This window comes from Narcine bancroftii, chromosome 1 (genome assembly GCF_036971445.1).
Source record: "Narcine bancroftii isolate sNarBan1 chromosome 1, sNarBan1.hap1, whole genome shotgun sequence".
Classification (NCBI taxonomy): domain Eukaryota; kingdom Metazoa; phylum Chordata; class Chondrichthyes; order Torpediniformes; family Narcinidae; genus Narcine; species Narcine bancroftii.
Window position 1 is genome coordinate 49,466,163 of NC_091469.1, and position 21,151 is coordinate 49,487,313.

At 40.2% G+C, this 21,151-nt stretch overlaps 1 protein-coding gene across 2 annotated transcripts in view; it reads left to right on the top strand.

Moving 5' to 3' along the window:
• Nucleotides 1-19,464, top strand: part of acer2 (alkaline ceramidase 2) — a 108,040-nt gene extending 88,576 nt beyond the window's left edge. The window contains exons 6-7 of one of the 2 annotated variants that reach the window (XM_069926598.1): nt 399-460; nt 18,273-19,464. In XM_069926598.1, coding sequence (XP_069782699.1) covers nt 399-450 — 52 coding nt within the window. In that variant the 3' untranslated portion in view covers nt 451-460; nt 18,273-19,464. The remainder of the gene's footprint in view (nt 1-398; nt 461-18,272) is intronic. The other variant, XM_069926592.1, reaches the window with a different exon arrangement.
• The last annotated feature ends 1,687 nt before the right edge of the window (nt 19,465-21,151 follow it).

A 21,151-nucleotide genomic window follows, 5' to 3' on the forward strand; every position in this document is an offset into this window, starting at 1 on the left:
GTTGCAGGCCATTTCAGCCCACAAGTCTGTGCCGCCCAATTTACACCCCTGGTATGTTTTGAATGGTGGGAGGAAACCAGAGCTCCATGAGAAAACCCACGCAGACAGCATAGGATTCGAACCTTGGTCCCGATCGCTGGCACTGTAAAGGCATTGCACTAACTGCTATGCCAACCATGCCACCCTAATGTGACAAAAGCAATGCCAAGAAAAAAAATCCATGATAATTGAATTTAAAATTCCTGATCACTCATGACCAGATTTTGACAAAAAAATATTTGTCCCACGATATGGTATAGTTGAAAAAGATTAAAATCTAATTTAAATTCTTACTCTCATGAAAGCAATAGGTGGCACTCTGAGCCCACACACAATGATAATTCCTCTTCCTTACACAGGCAGCTGAATACGACTGATGAACTGCAGACTCCAGAGACCCTTCTGACATAAAGGTAAAATTGTAAGTCCTTTCTTATTGATTAGCCATTGCAGGTTAGTGTGTGATGAAATATAATGAAAAAAAAGCCATTTAAAATTGAAGAATTTCTTTGTACTTTTTGTTCCATATTGGGTAATGCAAATTCCAGAAATAATAACATATTTTTAATTACAGAATGTCAGTGTTTGGTTTCATTGGATAAAATGCAACACTAAAATTGGGTGGCCATATCAGTGTTAAATACATGTTTCTTTATTTTTAAATTAAATGTTGCACTGCTACATTTTTGCAACCAGTTTTGGTGAATTTTACTTTGGAAGCACTTTTCATTCATCAGAATAGATTGAGGTAGGAAGGAGGCCAGTGGTGGTGGTGGGGGGAGGGGGAGGTGGTGGGGGGGTGGTGGTTTTACTGGAACATGGACTGGGAATTGGAGTTGGGTTTGTGCCTGCAGACTTCTCACATTGATGGTGGGAAGAGAGGAGAGAGAACTCTTGGTCTTTTGAATCAAGAGCCTATGGGTGAAAATGGCCTAATATCTGAATGTGATTGATGCTGACATTAACGTAACCTAGATGAGGACAGATAGGCAGAGAAAATATTTTATTTTTGCCATTTCTCCTCCAAATATAGTTCAAGGCAATTAAGCTGATGGAGGTGCTGACTTCTATCAAATCCCTCCTACTCCTGCTGGTCACATAACCTGCAAATTGTCCAGGATACTAACTGGCAATGCTTTTGTGTGGTAACAATAACCATGCCCTCCAGATGTTCTGCCCCTGAATTTAATTCAAACAAGTGCGAGGTGCTGCACTGTTAAACCAGGGCAGGGCTTGCACAGTGAATGGTAAGGCCCTAGAGAGTGCAGTAGGGATTTGTGGGGTCCAGGCACATTGTTCCATGAAAGTGGAAACACAGATGAGCAGGTTAGTAAAGCTTACCTTCATCAGTGAGTGCATTGAGTACAGTAGCAGGGACAACATGATACAAATGTAGAAGATATTGGTGAGACTGCATTTGGAATACCATGCAGAGTTTTGGTCACCCAGCTATAGGAAAGGAATCATTAAGCAAGGAAGGGTACAGAAAAGATTCATGAGAATGTTACTGGGTCTGGAAGGTTTTAAATTATAACTTGACCCATTGAGTTCCACCAACAGATTTTGTTTAGCTCTGGATTCCAGCATCTGCAGACTCCTTTGTGTCTCCACTGTACTGTGGTACTTCAGTGCAACCATTACACTGACATCACTGCTTCAGATAACCATAGGAAATAACATGTGTTTTACAAGTCCATCTGTTTAGTCTATGAAGTAATGCTATGGCAAAAACATCCCTCCACACATATACTTGCAGTGCCCATTGTGAACAAAATGGAATTAGCTGTGGGACTCTGTCACAAGGACCAGATTCTAGCTGCTGTTCCTGGATCAGCATGATGACTGAGGAGAGAGAGAGAGAGAGAGAGAGAGAGAGAGAGAGAGAGAGAGAGAGAGAGAGAGAGAGAGAGAGAGAGAGCTACTGCAAACCTGGATGTTTTCAACCAAGGAAAACTACTTTTGGTTGCTTCCAAGCTGTGATGTCTGTGGTAATGAAAAATGCAAATCACGGCATCATTAATGCTGCGGAATATCCAGATTGAAAACTTGCATGTATATGGATAGCCCTCATCATGGGTTACTGACTGTGAGAACCAAATCCTGCTCACACTGACTCACCAATCTATTCATTTTAATGTTTGAAAGTTGTAGGCAGGAACACATGACTACCTGATAAATGTAAGGCAGCTGTCAACTGTACTATCCTGACCAGTAGCGTGGAAATGGAGGTAATGGAAATTTGCAGCCAGAATATTTCTTGACTGTGCCTTGAATAAGTTTTTACTTTTTATATGTAAAATAAAGAATATAAATTTGTCTTTACTCCATCCTAATGAAAGCAATAGAACCATAGAACACTGCAGCACAGAAAAGAGGCCATTCAGCCCTTCTAGTCCATGCCAAAATATTATTCCACTAGTCCCATTCCATAATGCAGATCCCTCCCATTCATGTATCTATCTAATTTATTCTTAAAACTTGAGTGAGCCCACATTTACCACATCAGATGGCAGCTCATTCACATTCTCATCATTCCTTGAGTGAAGAAGTTCCCCATAATGTTCCCCCTAAATCTTTCACCTTTCTCCTTAAAGCCATGTCCTCTCGTATTTATCTCTCCTAATCTAAGTGGAAAGAGCCTACTCACACTTACTCTGTCTATATACCTCATAATTTTGAAAACCTATGTAATATTTCCCTGTAATTCGACTCCTGAAGACTGGGCCACATCCTAGTATATCTTCTCTGCACTCTTTCAGTCTTACAGATAACCTTCCTGTAATTTGGCGAACAGAACTGCACACAGTACTTCAAATTTGGCCTCACCGATATCTTACACAACCTTACCATTACATCCCAACTCCTATAATCAATATTTTGATTTATGAAGGCCAAGATGCCAAAAGCTTTCTTTATAACCCTGTCTACCTGTGACGCCACTTTTGGGGGAATTATGTATCTATTTTCCCAGATCCCTTTGCTCATCTGCACACCTCAGTGCCCTACCATTTACTGTGTTTGTTGTACCTGGTTTGTCCTTCCAAAATGCAACACCTCACACTTGTCTGCATTAAATTCCATCTGCTGTTTTCCGGCCCTTTTTTCCAGTTGGTCCAGATCCCTTGGCAAGCTTTGAAAGTCTTCCTCACTGTCCACAACACCTTCAATTTTAGTGTCATCAGCAAACTTGCTGATCCAATTTACTACATTATCATCCAGATCATTGCTATAGACAACAAACAACAATGGTCCCAGCACAATCCCTGAGGCACACCATTAATCATAGGCCTCCAGTCTGAGAAGCAATTATCCACTACCACTCTCTGTCTTCTCCCATTCAGCCCATTTTGAATCCATTTTACAACCTCTCCATTGATACCTAGTGTCTGAACATTCTGAACTAACGTCTCTTGTGGGACCTTGTCAAAGGCCTTACTGAAGTCCATGTAGACAACATCCACAACCATCTACTTTCTTGGTAACCTCCTCAAAAAACTCTATAAGCTTTGTTAAATACGACCTACTATGCACAAAGCCATGCTGACTGTCGTTAATCAGCCCTTGGTTGTCCAAATACTTGTATATCCGATCTCTCAGAACACCTTCCAATAATTTACCTACTACTGATATCAGCTTGTAATTTCCTAGTTTAATTTTGGAGCCTTTTATAAATAACAGATCAACATGAGCTATCCTCCAATCCACTGGCACCTCACCCATGGCCAAGGACATTTTAAATATTTCTGCCCTGCAATTTCTACACTAGTCTCCCTCCAGGTCTGAGGGAATATCATGTCAGGCCTGGGAAATTTATCTACCATTATTCGCTGTAAGGCAGCAAGCACCTCCTCCTCTTTAATCTCTATATATTCCATGACACTACTGCTTGTTTCCCTGCCTTCCTTATACACCATGCCAGTTTCCTGAGTAAATACTGATGCAAAAAAAAAACTGTTTAAGATCTCCCCCATTTCGTGACCTTCTCATTGACCTTCTCATGCCATTGTGCCAAAATAGCAGGCACATTAATATGAAGGGTTCCAAAATAGTATTTTCACTTACAGCAGCAGAATTTGCTTTCACAGTGAACATGTCAATACTGGATTGTCTTTTGTAAAGTGCGTATCAGCATCAGGAGGATCCTGTTTATAATGGCTTTTTAATATCCTGACATATGGAGAAATTAATGAAGCTCCAACATACTATCAAAATCAGATTCGAACTGGTTTATGGAACTATTCCGGTTTAATCTTCTTATCATAGGAAACATAATCCTGCATTTGAATTATAAGAAGATCTGTTAATATTGACAGTTACAAATAAAAAGTTTGGGACCAGAGAATTATAGAAAATTGATGACATGGAATGAGGGCATTTGGCTCACTGATTTCCATGCTGACTGAAAATGAGCTACTCAACACCATCCCACCTTCCATTCTAAGCCAGATCTCAAACAACAATGAGATGAATATAAGAAAGAGATTGAGAGTTTGATGGCATGGTATCGAGTTAACAAGCATCCCACAACGTCACCAAAATGAAATAGCTGATCATTGACTTCAGAAAATGGGGGAGAGCGAGCATTCCTATATAACAGCTGGAGATGGCCATGAAGTTCAAGTTCTTGAGAGTGCACATCACCAATAACCTATCCTAGTCTAATTGATGTTACAACAAAGAAAGTTCCCCAGAGACTTAGGAGCCTGAGGAAATTGGTCTCAGACAAACTTTTACAGTGCATCATAGAAAGTATTCTCTCCTGAAGCATTATAGCTCAACACATGATGCACTTTGCTCAAGACCACAAAAAACTACAGAGTGTTATAAACCTAGCTCAGGCCATTGTGAAAGGCAACCTTCCTTCCATAGACACCATCTGTAGCTCTCCTTGTTTTAGGAGAGCTGCAAATATATTCAAGGACTCAACCCACTTGACTCATATTCTTTTCGCGCCTTCATTGGGCAGAAGACACACATTTTTGAGAACACAAACGTCTACATTCACGGACAGTCACTTTCAAAATATTATCAGGGTCTTGAATGGGTGTCACATTGCACTTTCTTTTATAACTATAGTTTCCTCTATTCCCTGGATGATGTTTTTGTATTTTCTTTATATCCTGCACTATTTAACTTGTTACACTACTTCCTGCTATTATTTATTTGTATTTTTATATATATTGAACTACCTGCTACATCAATTCAGTTGCATGGATAGCATGCAAAGCAAAGTTTCTTAGTGTATTTTGTTAAATGATAAATAAATAATTCAAGTGCGCTTTCAATATTCTGGTTTGAAACAGGTGCATGGAAAATAGATTTTGTTACAAATATTTTAGGCTCTGACAATCATAGAAATTTAATAACACAGAATGAGGTCCATAAGCCCATTCATTTCTGTGCTGACTTCCTCATCCCACCTTCCAGTACTGGGTCTTTAGCCATGAAAATCACAGCTCCAAATCTACATCCACCTACTTGCTAAATTTGATGGCAGTTTCTGCTTCTTTCACCCTTTATGGCAGTGGGTTCCAGGAACCCAATACTCATTGGTTGAAAGAATCCTTATCTATCTTCCTCACTTCTACCCATTATTTTAAATCTAGGCCCCTTGTTTTTAACCCATCTACAAACCCTCTCCCAATCATCTTCCGCTAGTTTCTCCCTAATTGTTCCAAAATCAGCCTTCCCAATTTAGAACCTTAACTTGCAATCTAATCCCACCTTTCTCCGCAACTATTTAAAAACAAACATGATCACTGGTCCAAAAGTTCTCACCCATTGTCATTTCAGTCACTTTCCCTTTATCATTCCCTAGGAAGAGGTCCAGTGTGGCTCCTCTGTAGTATGGCCTTCAATATATTGATTGAAGAAGCTTTCTTGGACCCACTTAACAAATTCCACTCCATCCAAGCCCTTTAATAAGATTAGGGAAGTTAAAATCTCCCAGTAATACTACCCAATTATTTCTACAGCTATCTGTGAACTGGGCTCTTTCCATTCCTGTTGGCTACATGCCCTTGAACATAATTAACGCATTTGACTTCACCACCTCCTCTGGCAGTGTGTTCCAGGTATCAGTCATCCCCTGTGTAAAATTATTTCCTCTAAAATCTTCTTTAAAACCTTTTTTTTAAAATCAGCTGAAACCTTTGCCCTCTTGAGTTTAATACCTTTGACCTCAAGACCAAAAGGATCCATGCATTACAATTCTACCCTCAGCTTGCCAAAGGTCTGAGAGCTCGATTGATTCCTGGAACATGATTCAATATCAGGTCTTTGATTCTCCATTCTTGATACACATTTTGTTCAATTTTGGGGAAATGAAGTGGCTGTACCATGAAAAAATGCAAGCTTCAACCTTCCAAGACACTGATAAAGAAAAGAAGATTTAAAACATCTCCCTGCTCTTCAATGCAAGAATCAGATGACTTTTCAGGAAATCAATGATGCTCATAATTACTAACTTTTTAAAACTTTAAAATTGAATTTATCTTGCACCGCAGAGCTTTCACTGACTTTCATGACAGCACATGTGATGAAACAGCTTGTGGTTGACCCTGAGCAAAAGGTCTGGAGAGAAAATCATTATCAGCTCAGGATGTGTTTTTATGAGTTCACAGCCTGGGGTCTGGCGTGTCAAGGCCAGTCCTTCTATCAAACATACTCCGTAATGCAGCATCAATTTGAGGATGTTGCCGTCCTCATTATGTTTTAAGGAGTAGGACAAAGAAGAATCATGTATTACATTTCTGGCTTTAGTTTGCCAAGGGGTTTGGAACAACTGGTGCTAGAAACATGTTTGAAATATTGAGCCTTTGATCGACATCTCTGGTACACATTTGGTTCAATTTTAGGTAAACAAAGAGGCTGCGCTGAGAACAAATGTGAGCCTCATTTAAGATTTAAATTTATGCAAAATATGACTGAATGAAACATCTCATCAATATAAAATATGCTTTTGACATGGAATTCATTTTGATTTATAGGAGAGAATCTTTTGAAACAACTATCCAATGGAAATTGCCATCTAGCAATTTCAGCATGAAGTTTAGTGGAATACGTGATATGGAGACACCACCTGCTGCCACGTAATTTGACTGTACTGCTTTCTCTGCAGTTGATAGGACAGCTACAACTGGCATGGCTAATTATAGATTTGTTGATCAGCCAGATTTTGGTACAGCAATGCACTCCCCAAGCAGATAAAGAACAGAGAAGTTGACTCGTCTGATTTGTGTGCTTCCCCCAAATGGATTAGTGCACCTTTCTTTCTCTTCCTCTGCTACTTCCTTTGGATGTTCGTTGAGGGTCCACCATCGTCTCAGTTGCTTGGTTGTTCTTGCTCTGCAAGGTGGTTGTTGGACCCAGTTTGCCCCTCTCAGTGACATGCTGATGGCTGTGTCTGTCTGGAGTCCATGACTGTCAAATCTCAAATCTTCCTCCCACCTGCATTCTTCCATCTTCCCCCTCTCCTAGCACACTCTGCCACATCCTTCTGGATCTAAAGCCTGACATGGAAACTTCTCAGCCAGGCCACCCTCAGGAATGTGAATGGAAATTGTCAGCTTTCTTCTAAGTCTGTGATAAGTGTCCTTGCTTAGCATTTCAATGGCTAGCTTAATGGTGGGGATTAGATCTGGAGGCTCTGATGGGCAGTAGAATGCAGCGCAGCTACCTTGCATAGGAGGGCACCACACAGGTAGCTCTTTATGCCTTCCCTTTATCTCTGAATAAATTTAATTTGTGCTTCAACAGAGTTGTAAAAGGTCATGAGTCCCTCTCTGCTTCTTACCTGCAGGAACACTGCTCACTATAATGAAGCTTTTAAGAATAAAGAAAGAAGCTTCTGATATTACCATAAGGATTGTTGCAGACTTGATAGCCACACTGGTCAATTGTTGCGTATATGTTGTGACTGATCTCCAAGTCTGGAGATAGGTTCAACTTTCCTCATTTCCCCTTTCGGGCAAGTGCCCATAGGTTTTGGGTCCCACAGCTCCCAAGACTTTGGCAATGTTCTTCTCAGAGGGAGTGGATGTATGTTCTGCAGCATTGATTGAGGAGTGTTCAGTGATAAAAGTGTTTCAGTGCCTGTGCCATCTTGCCCCAGAACACCATGGGTGAAATTTCAAACAGAACATCTCTACTGATGTAAATTTTATGTAAGTGGCTTGTTCTAATTTTGTGAGGTGCATGAAATTGTGGCATATTCTCCTCTGCCTTGTTGTCAGGCCCTGCTGATTGTTTCGATGGAGGCACCAGCTGCTTCCTCAATGGATGCTCTTCTGAAGATCAGGTTTTAAAAAGAAAAAAATGTTTCACACTGTGAACCATATCAATCAAAATACATACAAACATTTCCCTCTTAAATATACACAGTGGTATTTTCTCCCCTTTTTCCCCCCTACCTTCCCACCCCCCTCCAAACCCATTAAACGTTAACCATATAATAACCATATAACCACTTACAGCACAGAACAGGCCAGTTCGGCCCTACTAGTCCATGCCGTACAAAATTCTCACCCTCCTAGTCCCACTGACCAGCACCCAGTCCATACCCCTCTAGTCCCCTCCCATCCATGTAACGATCCAGTCTTTCCTTGTAACCAATGATCCCGCCTCGACCACGTCTGCCGGAAGCTCATTCCACATCCCCACCACCCTCTGCGTAAAGAAATTTCCCCTCATGTTCCCCTTATAATTTTCCCCTTTCAATCTTAAACCATGTCCTCTAGTTTGAATCTCCCCCTTTCTTAATTGAAAAAGCCTATCCACATTTACTCTGTCTGTCCCTTTTAAAATCTTAAACACCTCTATCAAGTCCCCTCTCAATCTTCTACGCTCCAGAGAAAAAAGCCCCAGTCTGTACAACCTTTCCCTGTAACTCAGACCCTGAAATCCTGTCAACATTCTCGTGAACCTTCTCTGCACTCTCTCTATTTTGTTTATATCTTTCCTATAATTTGGTGACCAAAACTGTACACAGTACTCCAAATTTGGCCTCACCAATGCCTTGTACAATTACATCATAACCTCCCTACTCTTGAATTCAATACTCCGATTTGTGAAGGCCAACATTCCAAATGCCTTCTTCACCACACCATCTACCTGAGTATCAGCCTTGAGGATACTATTTACCATAACTCCTAAATCCCTTTGTTGCTCTGCACTCCTCAATTGTCTACCATTCAATGTATATGACCTATTTAAATTTGCCTTTCCAAAATGCAGCACCTCACATTTATCTGTATTAAATTCCATCAGCCATTTCTCAGCCCACACCTCCAGCCTTCCTAAATCACCTTTTTAATCTACGGTAATCTACCTCACTGTTCACAACACCACCAATCTTTGTGTCATCCGCAAACTTGCTTATCCAATTTTCTACCCCTACATCCAGATCGTTAATATATATAACAAATAATAGTGGACCCAGGACCGAACCCTGAGGAACTCCACTAGTCACCGGCCTCCAATTGGACAAACAATTTTCTACCACTACTCTCTGACACCTTCCATCCAACCACTGCTGAATCCATTTCACTACCTCCTTATTTATACCTCATGCCTCCACCTTTTTTCCTAACCTCCTGTGGGGAACTTTGTCAAAAGCTTTACTAAAGTCCAAATAGACAACATCCACAGCTTTCCCTTCATCAACCTTTTTTGTAACCCCCTTGAAGAACTCAATCAGGTTTGTCAAGCATGATCTACCCCTGACAAAACCATGCTGATTACTCCCTATCAATCCCTGTACCTCCAAAAATTTGTAAATAGCATCCCTCAGAACACTTTCCATCAACTTGCCCACCACAGATGTCAGACTTACAGGCCTATAATTCCCAGGTTTGCATTTGGACCCTTTCTTAAACAGAGGAACCACATGCGCCACCCTCCAATCCTTTGGTACCACCCCTGTGGCCAGTGACATCCTAAATATCTCTGTTAATGGCCCCACTAACTGTCCACTATCCTCCCTGAGTGTCCTAGGGAATATTTTGTCCGGTCCGGGAGATTTATCCACCTTTATCTTTTTTAACACAGCCATCACTACCTCCTCGGTTATCCTTATATGCTTCATGACCTCCCCACTATTTTTCTTTACTTCAACTGGTTCAACATTTTTTTCCCTAGTGAATACCGAGGCAAAGAAATCATTCAAAATTTCCCCCATTTCCTCAGACTTCTCACTCAGCCTACCCTCGCTATCTACAAGGGGTCCAATTTTATCTCTCACTAATCTTTTACTTTTAATGTACTTATAGAAACCCTTTGGATTTATTTCTACTCTGCCAGCCAAAGCCTCTTCATGCCTTTTTTTGGCCTTTCTAATTTCTTTCTTAAGATTCCTTCTACACTCCTTGTAGTCCTCCTTCAACTTCTCAGCTCCCTGCTCTTTATACCTCTTATACACCTCCCTTTTTCTCCTAACCAAATTTCCAATATTCCTCGAAAACCAAACCTCCCTATGACTTCCAGCCTTTCCTTTGATCCAGACTGGGACATAACTACTCTGTACCCTCAAAATTTCTTTTTTGAATATCCTCAATTTTTCATTAACATCCTTACCTGAAAATATCCTGTCCCACTCAATACTCCCCAAATCCCTTCTTATTCCTACGAAATTTGCTCTTTTCCAATCCAGAACCTCAACTTTAGGCCTCTCCTTGCTCTTCCTTAAAACTACCCCAAAACTAACAGAATTATGGTCACTAGACCCAATTGGTTCTCCAACATTAATGTCCGCTACCTGATCTAGCTCATTCCCTAACAGGAGATCGAGTATTACACCATCCCGAGTCGGTTCTTCCACTAACTGATTTAGAAAACAATCCTGAACACATTTAACGAACTCCAGCCCATCCAGCCCTCTAACCGTATGGGTATCCCAATCAATGTGTGGGAAGTTAAAATCTCCCATGATCACTACCCTATGATTTTCACACATATACGTTATCTCCCTACAAATTTGTTCCTCTAATTCCCTTGGCCCATTTGGTGGTCTATAATACACCCCTATTAGCACCCTCTTGCCTCCTCCTCCCCTCAATTCCACCCAAACAGCCTCACTGGTCGATCCCTCCATACCATCCTGCCACCTCACGGCAGTAATGTCCTCCCTAACAAGATTTTTTACCCCCTGATCTATCACATCTAAAACAAATGTATTCCGGAACATTAAGTTGCCAGTCCTGCCCCTCCTGTAGCCAGGTCTCACTAATTGCCACAATATCGTGACCCCAAGTCATCTATCCATGCTCTCAGCTCATCTACCTTGTTCACTATGCTTCTTGCATTAAAATATATGCATCTCAGTACAATACAATACAATAAAACCATTAAACAATGTAATCACACAATGAAAATTGACAAGAAAATTGTGTCATCTACTTTTACACACTGGATCAGTTCATTTAGTCTTCTTCTCATTATATCATTTTAGGGGGTGGAGGTCCGCGGTAAGCCCTCTCTGTTGTGTTCCATTTGCAGTTCCCAAATTTGTTCAAATAATGTGACTTTATTTTTTAAATTATATGTTATTTTTTCTAATGGAATACATTTAGTCATTTCCGTGTACCATTGATGTACTCTCAGGCTCTCTTCTGATTTCCAAGTTGACATTATACATCTTTTTGCTACAGCTAAGGCTATCATAATAAATCTTTTTTGTGCTTCATCCAGTTTGAGGCTTAATTCTTTACTTATATTACTTAGAAGTAAGATCTCTGGAATTTTTGGTATGTTGCTTTTTGTGATTTTATTTAATACCTGATTTAGATCTTCCCAAAACTTTTTTCACTTTCTCACATGCCCAAATTGCATGTACTGTTGTTCCCATTTCCTTCTTACAGCGAAAACATCTATCTGATAATGTTGGATCCCATTTTTAAAAAACTTTTGGGGTATGATATATAACCTGTGTAACCAATTATACTGTATCATACGTAACCTTGTGTTTATTATATTCCAGAGCATAACTTTTCCCATATTTCATTTTTTATCTTTATGTTTAAATCTTTTTCCCACTTTTGTTTGGGTTTATAGCTTATTTCATCATTTTCCTTCTCTTGCAGCTTGATGCACATGTTCGTTATAAATCTTTTTTATATCTCTACTTAATTCAGATTATAAGATAATAGCAAAATTATTAGAAAACAGATTGGCTGACTGTATACCAAAAATAATAAAACAAGATAAAACTGGATTTATTAAGAAAAGATGAACAACAGATAATGTCCGTAAATTTATTAATTTAATTCATCCAGTTCAAGGAAATAAGATGCCATCAGTGGCTGTTGCTTTAGATGCAGAAAGAACCTTTGACAGGGTAGAATCGAATTATTTATTCAAAGTATTACAGAGTTTCAATCTACCAGAAAAATATATTAATTGGATTAAAGCATTTTATAATGGACCATTGGTGAAGGTGACAGTAAATGGATATGTATCGAACCAATTTAAATTAAGTAGGTCAACTAGGCAGGGACGCCCACTATCTCCCTCACTGTTCGCTTTAGCAATAGAACCACTGGCAGAACTGATAAGAACAGAAAATAAAATAAAAGGGATAAAAAAAAGAGAAGGAGTATAAAATCAGTTTATTTGCAGATAACACCATAGTATACTTAATAGAACCAGAAATATCAATAAAAGAACTACATAAGAAATTGAATGAATATGGAGAAATATCAGGGTACAAGATCAATGTAAATAAAAGTGAAGTGATGCCAATGAGTAATGCAGATTATACAGAATTTTAAAATGATTCACCATTTAAATGGCAAACACAAGCTATCCAATACCTAGATATTAGATTGGATAATAATTTAAGATACCTGTACAAATTAAAATATCAGCCATTAATAAAGAAATTGCAGGAAGACTTAGAACATTGGAAAGAATTACCACTAACGTTGATAGGGAGGGTAAATTGCATTAAAATGAATGTCTTCCCAAGGATTCAATACTTATTTCAATAGTTACCAATTCCCTTAACAGAGAAATTCTTTAATGAACTAAAGAGAATAATAAGGATGTTTTTATGGAAAGGGGAGAAACTGAGGATAGCATTAGATAAATTAACAGAGAGGTACAACCAAAGTGGTTTGCAGTTACCAAACTTTAAAAATTATTATTGAGCAGCACAATTAAGGTATTTATCAGATTTTTATCAGACAAGGGAAAAACCAGATTTGACTAAGATAGAGCTAGATAAAATAGGGGAGAAGGTACCGGAACATATACTTTATAAGTGGGTTCAAAAGCTGGTGCAATATAAAAGCTCACCAGTACTGCATCATTTACTCAATATATGGAAGAAGATTCACTTAGAAAGGAAAAAAACAAATTACCAACTACCAAAATTATTATTGACGCAAAATCAGCTAATCCCTTTTTACAATGGATAACCTTTCCTTTCGAGAATGAGAGAGAAAAGGAATTAAAAGAATAGAAAATTGTTTTTTGGGAAATAATTTATTAACATTTGAACAAATGAAGTACAAATATGGAATAACTCATGGTACAATGTTTGCATACCATCAACTGAAAGCCTACTTAAAGGATAAATTGGGAAACAGACTGGGATTACCAGAAGGAAGCAGCTTTGAATATGTCATTGCAGAAATAATGATAATAAAAAGATTTATAGCGAAGATCAGGTTGATGAGCTGCTTTGGAGTCAATCAGGTGAACAAACACAGTTCTTTCCTCCTCTGTTCTTGGGTTGAGTGGAGAGATTGGGAGATGGCATCCATCTCTTTGGCCGATAGACAAATTGAAGTGGGTCAAAGCTGGGTCATAGGCTAAAGTTGATGTGAGCTATGACCAGCTCTCAAAGCACTTGATGATGGTGGATGTTAAAGGTGCTGGTCAGAGGACATTTAGGCCCATTTTTATGAATTTCTTCAATCCTGGTTTGATGATGACTTTCTTGGAGCAAGTGGGGACTTTGGCCTGCCATAGGGAGAGATTAAGTTAGACTAGGCCACACAAAGTTTACCCTTATGCTCTTGAACACAGATGATTGAGGGTGATGGGATTGGTGACAAAATTTCTGGAGAAATCTGATCATTTCTTCTGGTTAGAGAAACAAGATCACAGGAGTGGTGTATTAAAGTTAAAGCAAAGGTGTACAGGTGTAATATCAGAAGTCACTTTTCACGTGTTTGTAAAGCTAAAAACCTGTGAAAGGCAGCCAGAGTTAATGTTGACTGGATATTCAATTCAGGACATTCCAAAGATGGATATACAAAGACTTAAAGGCCAGATGAAATCAAAATGAGGAACTTCCAATCCAATTTTAAGAGAAAATACTGCATTTATTTTTTACTAAGGTGAGGCTACAGCAGAAAATAAATCCAACTGGCTAACAAAGAAAAAGTATATTTAGATCTTCTTCCAGTGCATGGGAAAGCATATTGTTTTAAACAATTAGGTGCTGTTTGTGGGGAGTTTGCATGTTCTGTGTGGAGATTGCACATTCTTCCTGTGAAATTGTGGGTTTCCTCTGGTGCTCTGGTTTCCTCCACCGTGTAAGTTGAGAGGTTAATTGGACATTGTAAATTGCCCCGAGGTAGAACCTGGGTTGATGAGAACATTTGTCATGTTTCATTGCCACATTTACTGAGATGCAGCGAGAAAGTTCACTTTGTGTGCAATCCAGTGAGTCAACCCATAAAATGAACAGTTTTCAAAAATACAGTGCAGAATGAAGAATTGCAGAGTTACAGAGAGAGAGAATGTTGAACAGAACAAAGGCAACATTATTTTATTGGTGTGAGGTTCATTCATGTGCCTGCCAATAGTGGGAAAGAAGCTGTCCTTGAATGTGGAGATCTGTCATTTCACACTTGTGAGTCTTCTTCCCAATGGGGAAGAGGGTGAAGAGAGGGTTGGGTGGGATGATTTTTCCAATATGCTGCTGCTTTTCTGAGACATTAGGAAGTGTAGATGGAGTCAATGGAGGGGAGAGAAATTTGTGTGATAGTCTGAGGTTGTGGTTTTGGTTGGAGCAGTAGTGCATCCTGACAGGATACTTTTGATGGGATGCAAGGGACATGTCAAATTTCTTCATGCTTCTGAGAAGCAGAGATGCTGGTGCACTTTCTCAGACATTTGTGTCACTGTGGTTAGATGTGGGGAGAATAAAAAATAGGATTCATGTAGGATTAGCATGAACGGAGCTTGATGGTCTGCACAGACTCATTGGGCTGAAGGGCCCATTTCAGTGTCCTGATTCTCTAAAGACTCTGTCAGTTACCTGAGACTGTCAGAATGTGGATAATTCTATGGTGTATAATTGTAATATGGAGTTACTCAAGGAAGAATGAATTCTAATACATTATTAAAGTATTAATATATTAGAACACAATTGTAGTGTGAGGACAATCACTCAATCCCTTGCCATGCAGACTTTGGCTAATAACAGCTTTGGCAAGCACACCATCAGTTAAAATAATTGAACATTGTTTCTGTAGAATGACAATTCCTAGGCAAGGAGTTGAAGCTTTAGGAAAGGGGTGAAAGACAAAGAATATTGGCAAACCAGGAGAAAGAAGGCAATGATTATAAGGTACATCCTTTGATGGAGGACAAGGTAATTTTGACACAAATAACAAAATCTTAAATATGTTATGCAGCTACATTTCCATAGTGGCTTCCATTGATGATGCCTGGATAGAAACAAAACATTATTAATGCCAACCAATAGTCAGACACCCATTTAGCCTTTGGTGTCAGCAACAGAAAACATCATGTGGGAATTGTCCATGGATGGAAATGAATCTGTAGGTTCCCTAATTTCTTCATGGTGACCCTACATGCTTGGGAGGAGGTGTTAGAGAAACTTTAGTCCACTTTGTAGATGGCCAAGATATTTGTTGATGGAGCACTAATCCCTCAGGCTGCTTTTTAAAACATTTTCTGAATGCTGTGGAACCACGTTTATCCAGGCAAGTGCAGAGTAGAGGTGCAAGTGACCATGGACGCTGAAATCTGGAGCAAGAAAACAAATTGCTGGAGGGATCCAGTGGATCAAACCGCATCTGTGGAGACAAAGGGTGGTAAACGTTTGGGCATCAAGATTGAGAGTGCAGAGGGAAGGTGTTCAATATAAAGATGTGGGAAAGGGGGTCTGGTCGATTATAGGTGGAATCAAGAGGGGGAGCAGGGGTGATTGATGGGTAAATGGAGTCAGGTGGAGGATGGACAGAGGTGGAGTTGGGAGAGTGCGACTGACAGGAGATGGGTAGAGACAGAGAAGGAAAGAGTAAAAAGGGGGGCAGATGGGCCCTGGTGAGGGTGGTGGATTGAGCAAACGTGGAGGCTGGAAGATGATATACAGGAGAATGCAGATGCTGAAATTTAGAGCAAAACCAATCTGTGGGAAGAACTCGGTGGATTGAGCAGCATCAGTGATTAATGCTGCTCGACCTATTGAACTCCTCCAGTAGATTGCTTGTTGCTGGAAAGTGATAAGTGGAAACACGAGAGGCTGCAGATGATGGAATCTATTTATTAAGGAAGGTGAAGTGGAACCAACTAACAGAGGAGTGATGGGTTAATGGAGCCAGTTGGGGAGGGAATAACAGAAAAATGGAGTGTAGCTGATTAACAGATAAGATCAGATAGGTGTGGGTTATCTGAAAATGGAAAATTTAATGTACATACCATTGCATTGTGGACTGGTTAGGCTCAATATGAAATGTTATTCCTCTAGTTTACATTTGGCCTCATCAAGGTTCAAGGTTCCTTTTATTAGCATGTAAATAATGTAATGTATATGATAATCTTCATTTTTTGTCTGCCATAAGGCAAAGAGTTGCCATGAGCATTCTCTGGTACCCCTGACAATAAGAGAAAGAGAAGCAAAAGAGACCTCCTTCAAAGACAGAATGTCCATGCCTCCAGCACTTCTAAAGCCTCAGCTGCCTCACAGGCTCCTGTTCAAACTATTAGCAACCTAAGATCTAGGTCCAAACCTCCGACCTGATCAGGAAGCCTTCAGCACCCAAGGCCCTTCAAGAACCCTTCTTGCCCACAATACCTGGTTCATATGAGCTAGTCTCCAGCAGCCATCAACTTATGTGGGTCCTTCAACTGCAAGTCACCAACTGCCGCAGCTGGTGTGAGCCCATCGGTTGCTGATCTTCTTGCTGGCCTGCTGCCATTGTCATCTTCCTGTAGGTTCATCTCTCAAGCTTCTCCTTCTCAATGAGCAGTCTTATCCTTGCTTCTGGTGCCCTACACTGGCTCTGCTGCTACACTGAAGTCATCCCCTCACGGAATGCTACCCAGTACAAGCACCACCATCTTGGGCGCAGACCTTTGCAGTTGCTTGAACAGGCTGTTTTGAAGCCATCAGCATCAGAAATGGGCAGTAGGAACCTATGGTTCTGAGTCTGGTTCAGTGGCAGCACTACCATTACAGCAACTCTGGTATAGCATTCCTATCTTTTTCTCTCTGTCAGTGGAGAAGACGAGGACGGACAGGTGTGTGTGGGAATGAGAAGTGGGGTGAAATGACAGCAACTGGGAGCTGATTGGGGACACAGATCAGGTGTTCTGTGAAATGATCACCTTGGAATGTGATGGAAGACACCCCATTTGCCCAGATGGGCATAGCTCCAACAAAGCAAAAAGCCCAACACCATCTGGGCCAAAGCAGCCCACTTGTTAGTCTAGCCCCCCACCCTTCCTACTCACTAATTTTAGTAACTTGCCAAGGTTTGCACAATGCTGGGACTCTGAGAAGGACAGGGTAAGATTTGTATAGCACATGGATCACCATGTATGGTATACAGTCCTGACAGATATTTTTTGATCTTTCATTGTCTCTGGATTGAAATGCTAGGATTTTCCTCCATAAAAACTTGTTAGGAACCTCTGCAGTTGAGAAGGCTCTTTGTCAAAACAAGGTTAAGTAGAGATGGATAATGAATGCAGACCTAGTCACCAATGCCACATCCTATATATAAATATAGAGCAGGAAATGCTTTTAGAAGCATCCTAGTTGGATGTCAAATTGATTAAAAGAGTAATGACAAGAGTTGACATTGGAAACACACAGAAGACTGCAGATGCTAGAGTATGGAGAGATGCCTATGCAGGCCATTCTCTTTTGAGGATGAACAATGGAATGGTGCCCAGGTTAGACAAGAAAGGAAAAGGAAAGTCAATCATATTGCCAATATTGACTATGTTATTTCATCTTTTTTTTTGTGACACAGGAATAAAGGCAGTGGGCTCCACAGCAGACACAATATCAGTGGCTCGCCACTCATCTCTGGATCACCTTGAAAACAGCACTCTTCATAGACTACAGCTCAGTCTTCCACACCATTATTCCCTCAATGCTCCAAATCCTGGGCCTCTGCAACTAGATACTTGATTTCCTCATTGGAAGACCACAATCAGTACAAATTGGAAACGTCTCCTGCTCACTGACTATCATCATGGACACACCCCAAGGATGCATTCTTAGTCTACTACTCTACTCACTCTACACCCATGATGGTGCAACCAGGCACAATTCCAATGCTGTCTACAAATTTGCCTAGGACACCATGGTTGTTAGCAGAATCACAAACGGCAATGGAGATGCTTACAGGAGGGAGATAGATGAGCTTGTTAAGTGGTGTCACAGTAACAACCTCTCACTCAAAATTAGCAAAACTGTTGACTTCAGGAGGAACAAGAGAAATGAAACTCAGAACCATGTGAGTGATACACATAAGCCTTTGAAACAGAAGTGAAGTAAGCTTTCGGAGTCGTGTTGTGTACAAGACAGGAGTATGACGATCACGTTGTTTACAAAACACTGGGGTTGGCACCTGTTTAAAATTCCAATAATTGATCACATGTTTTCCAGGAAATAAGAATGACTTCATTGATGATGCAACTGTCACATGGTTTGGAGAACTATATTATTGAATTCAGACATTTTTAGTTCAGTTCAGTTTGGAGTTTACAAAAGTCAAAACCCTATGACACACATGGATTTAAACCTTGTTCAAGACAGGGTTGAGTTACAGTAACCAGAATAAGTCCTGTTGTGAGTGTTATTCCTGGAAAAAGGGGAACAGAGAATCAGTGGCTTTTGAAATAAGGAAGACCTCTTCACCATCTCTTTGGAACAGAGGCCAGAATTCTACTGGGTCTATTTTTGTATGGCCATTCCATTTAAACCTTGTCTGGGTTTGTGAATTAATTGTGGAAGAAAATAGCCGCATTCCTTGTTTCTTTGAAAAGAGGGCAGAATTGTGAGTAAAGAGGCCGGAAGATATAATGTTTAAAAGTGCTTTGTAATTATTTCTGAAATGAGAACTTAAGACCTTCAAGCAAGAATAAAATGACGCTGAAGTTTTAAAAATGGACTTTTCAGAGTGGGACTTTATTACACACATACATTTGTGCATAGTGGGGTTAAATTTAAAGGTAAGTAAGAAATGTTATGTTTAATAAAAAAAACCCTATTATTTTGAATTTACCATCGTTTGATGAATTTTCAATTGCTGTTCCTATGTTAGTGCTAACAAACGTAGGAACAAAAATTAAAAGGATTGTTAGTTCATAATAACCCTCTGCTTTGATGTTTGACCCTACAGCAGTGATTCTCAACCTTTTCTCTTCAACTCACATGCTACTTCAAGTAATCCCTATGACATAAGTGCTCTGTTATTAGTAAGATGGTATGTGAGTGGGAAGCGAAGGTTGTGAATCACTGCTCGAGACCCAATTATTACAGAAATAATTTGCTTGAGGAAAAATTGTCATTGGCCCAATTCTTTTGGAGTTATGAAACCTTGGACATAATGAGTCAATTAGGTACAATTAAAACAGTAGTGTTTCCAAACTTTTTCTTTCCACTCACATACCATCTTAAGCAACCCCTTACTAATTAATCACAGAGCACCTATGGGATGCGGAATACTTAAAGTGGTATGTGAATGAAAAGAAAAAGGTTGAGAACCACTGACCTTCAGCTTTCTGGCACCCTTTGAGATGTGTGAAGTTGCAGTTCTTTATAAAAATAGTACAGGCATTGATAAATTGTGCAGTGTACCTGTTTAGGAATGGAGGGAACGAGTCTGACGAAGTTTCTCTCTTATCCAGATTGTGCCCTCCAGATCTGTAAGTCTATCTGAAATGTAAGGTTTCTGGGTGGTTCAGCTAGCTCTATCTATTTTACATCAAGAAGTTCAATGAGCGAGTGTCCTGGGTAAACTTGTACCTCTCACTTTGTTCGTTTTAGATTGGTCACAATGTTTGAGCTACCGAAAGAAAATAGACACACACGCCGAGAGCACTTCAGTTTATACAAATCTTTATTACAAATTCTAAAGCTGATATCAAACTACAATATGCAAGCCCTTCCCAATTATACTTATCAACACCTGGACTGGTCCCAACTGCCGAAGCGGGGCAACGACCGCACACTTGTAGTAGGTTGTTGGGGCGCCGGTAGCAGCTTCTCCACCTCCCCCGAATGGGACGTTGACTGAACTCTAGAAGTTCTTCTTCTTGCTGAGAGATGTTGCCACCTCTTGGAGAGTCTCAAACTTCAGCAGCGGGACCATGGCTTATATTACCCAAAAACTGTTTACCCAAGCACCTATTCCCAGCACAGAAAAAAAGATAAGCAAGCAAGCTAGCATGCCTAGGCTTCGATCGAGTAACACAACTTTCAGCTTATCACTTTGAATGCAATGGTTTATTTTGCATCAAGGTTAGGTCTCTGCCTGAAAGACTGTGACCAAAACAAGCAGGAAGATTAAATGTTCTTGGTACACAGATGTCTTTTTGTCAGATAACTGCATCTCCGGGCCCCATGGTGGAATTGAGCTTATGCCTGCTGAGACTCAAGCAGGTTACTGATTCTCAGCCTTGCAGGAGCAAAAAACATGGTTTAAAGCTGAAGCAAAAAGCATGGTTTAAATCCTCCAATACAGCGAGCAAACAGTTCCTTTTAATAGGGCATCCTGGATTGCAGCTTAAAGCCACTTTCATCTTCAGTGTGACTCCAATGGTGAGCAGTGGTGCCTAAAGTACCACCTTCGCCTTCTGACCCAAAACCCCAATCATTCTTTATCTCGCAATGATGCTGCTT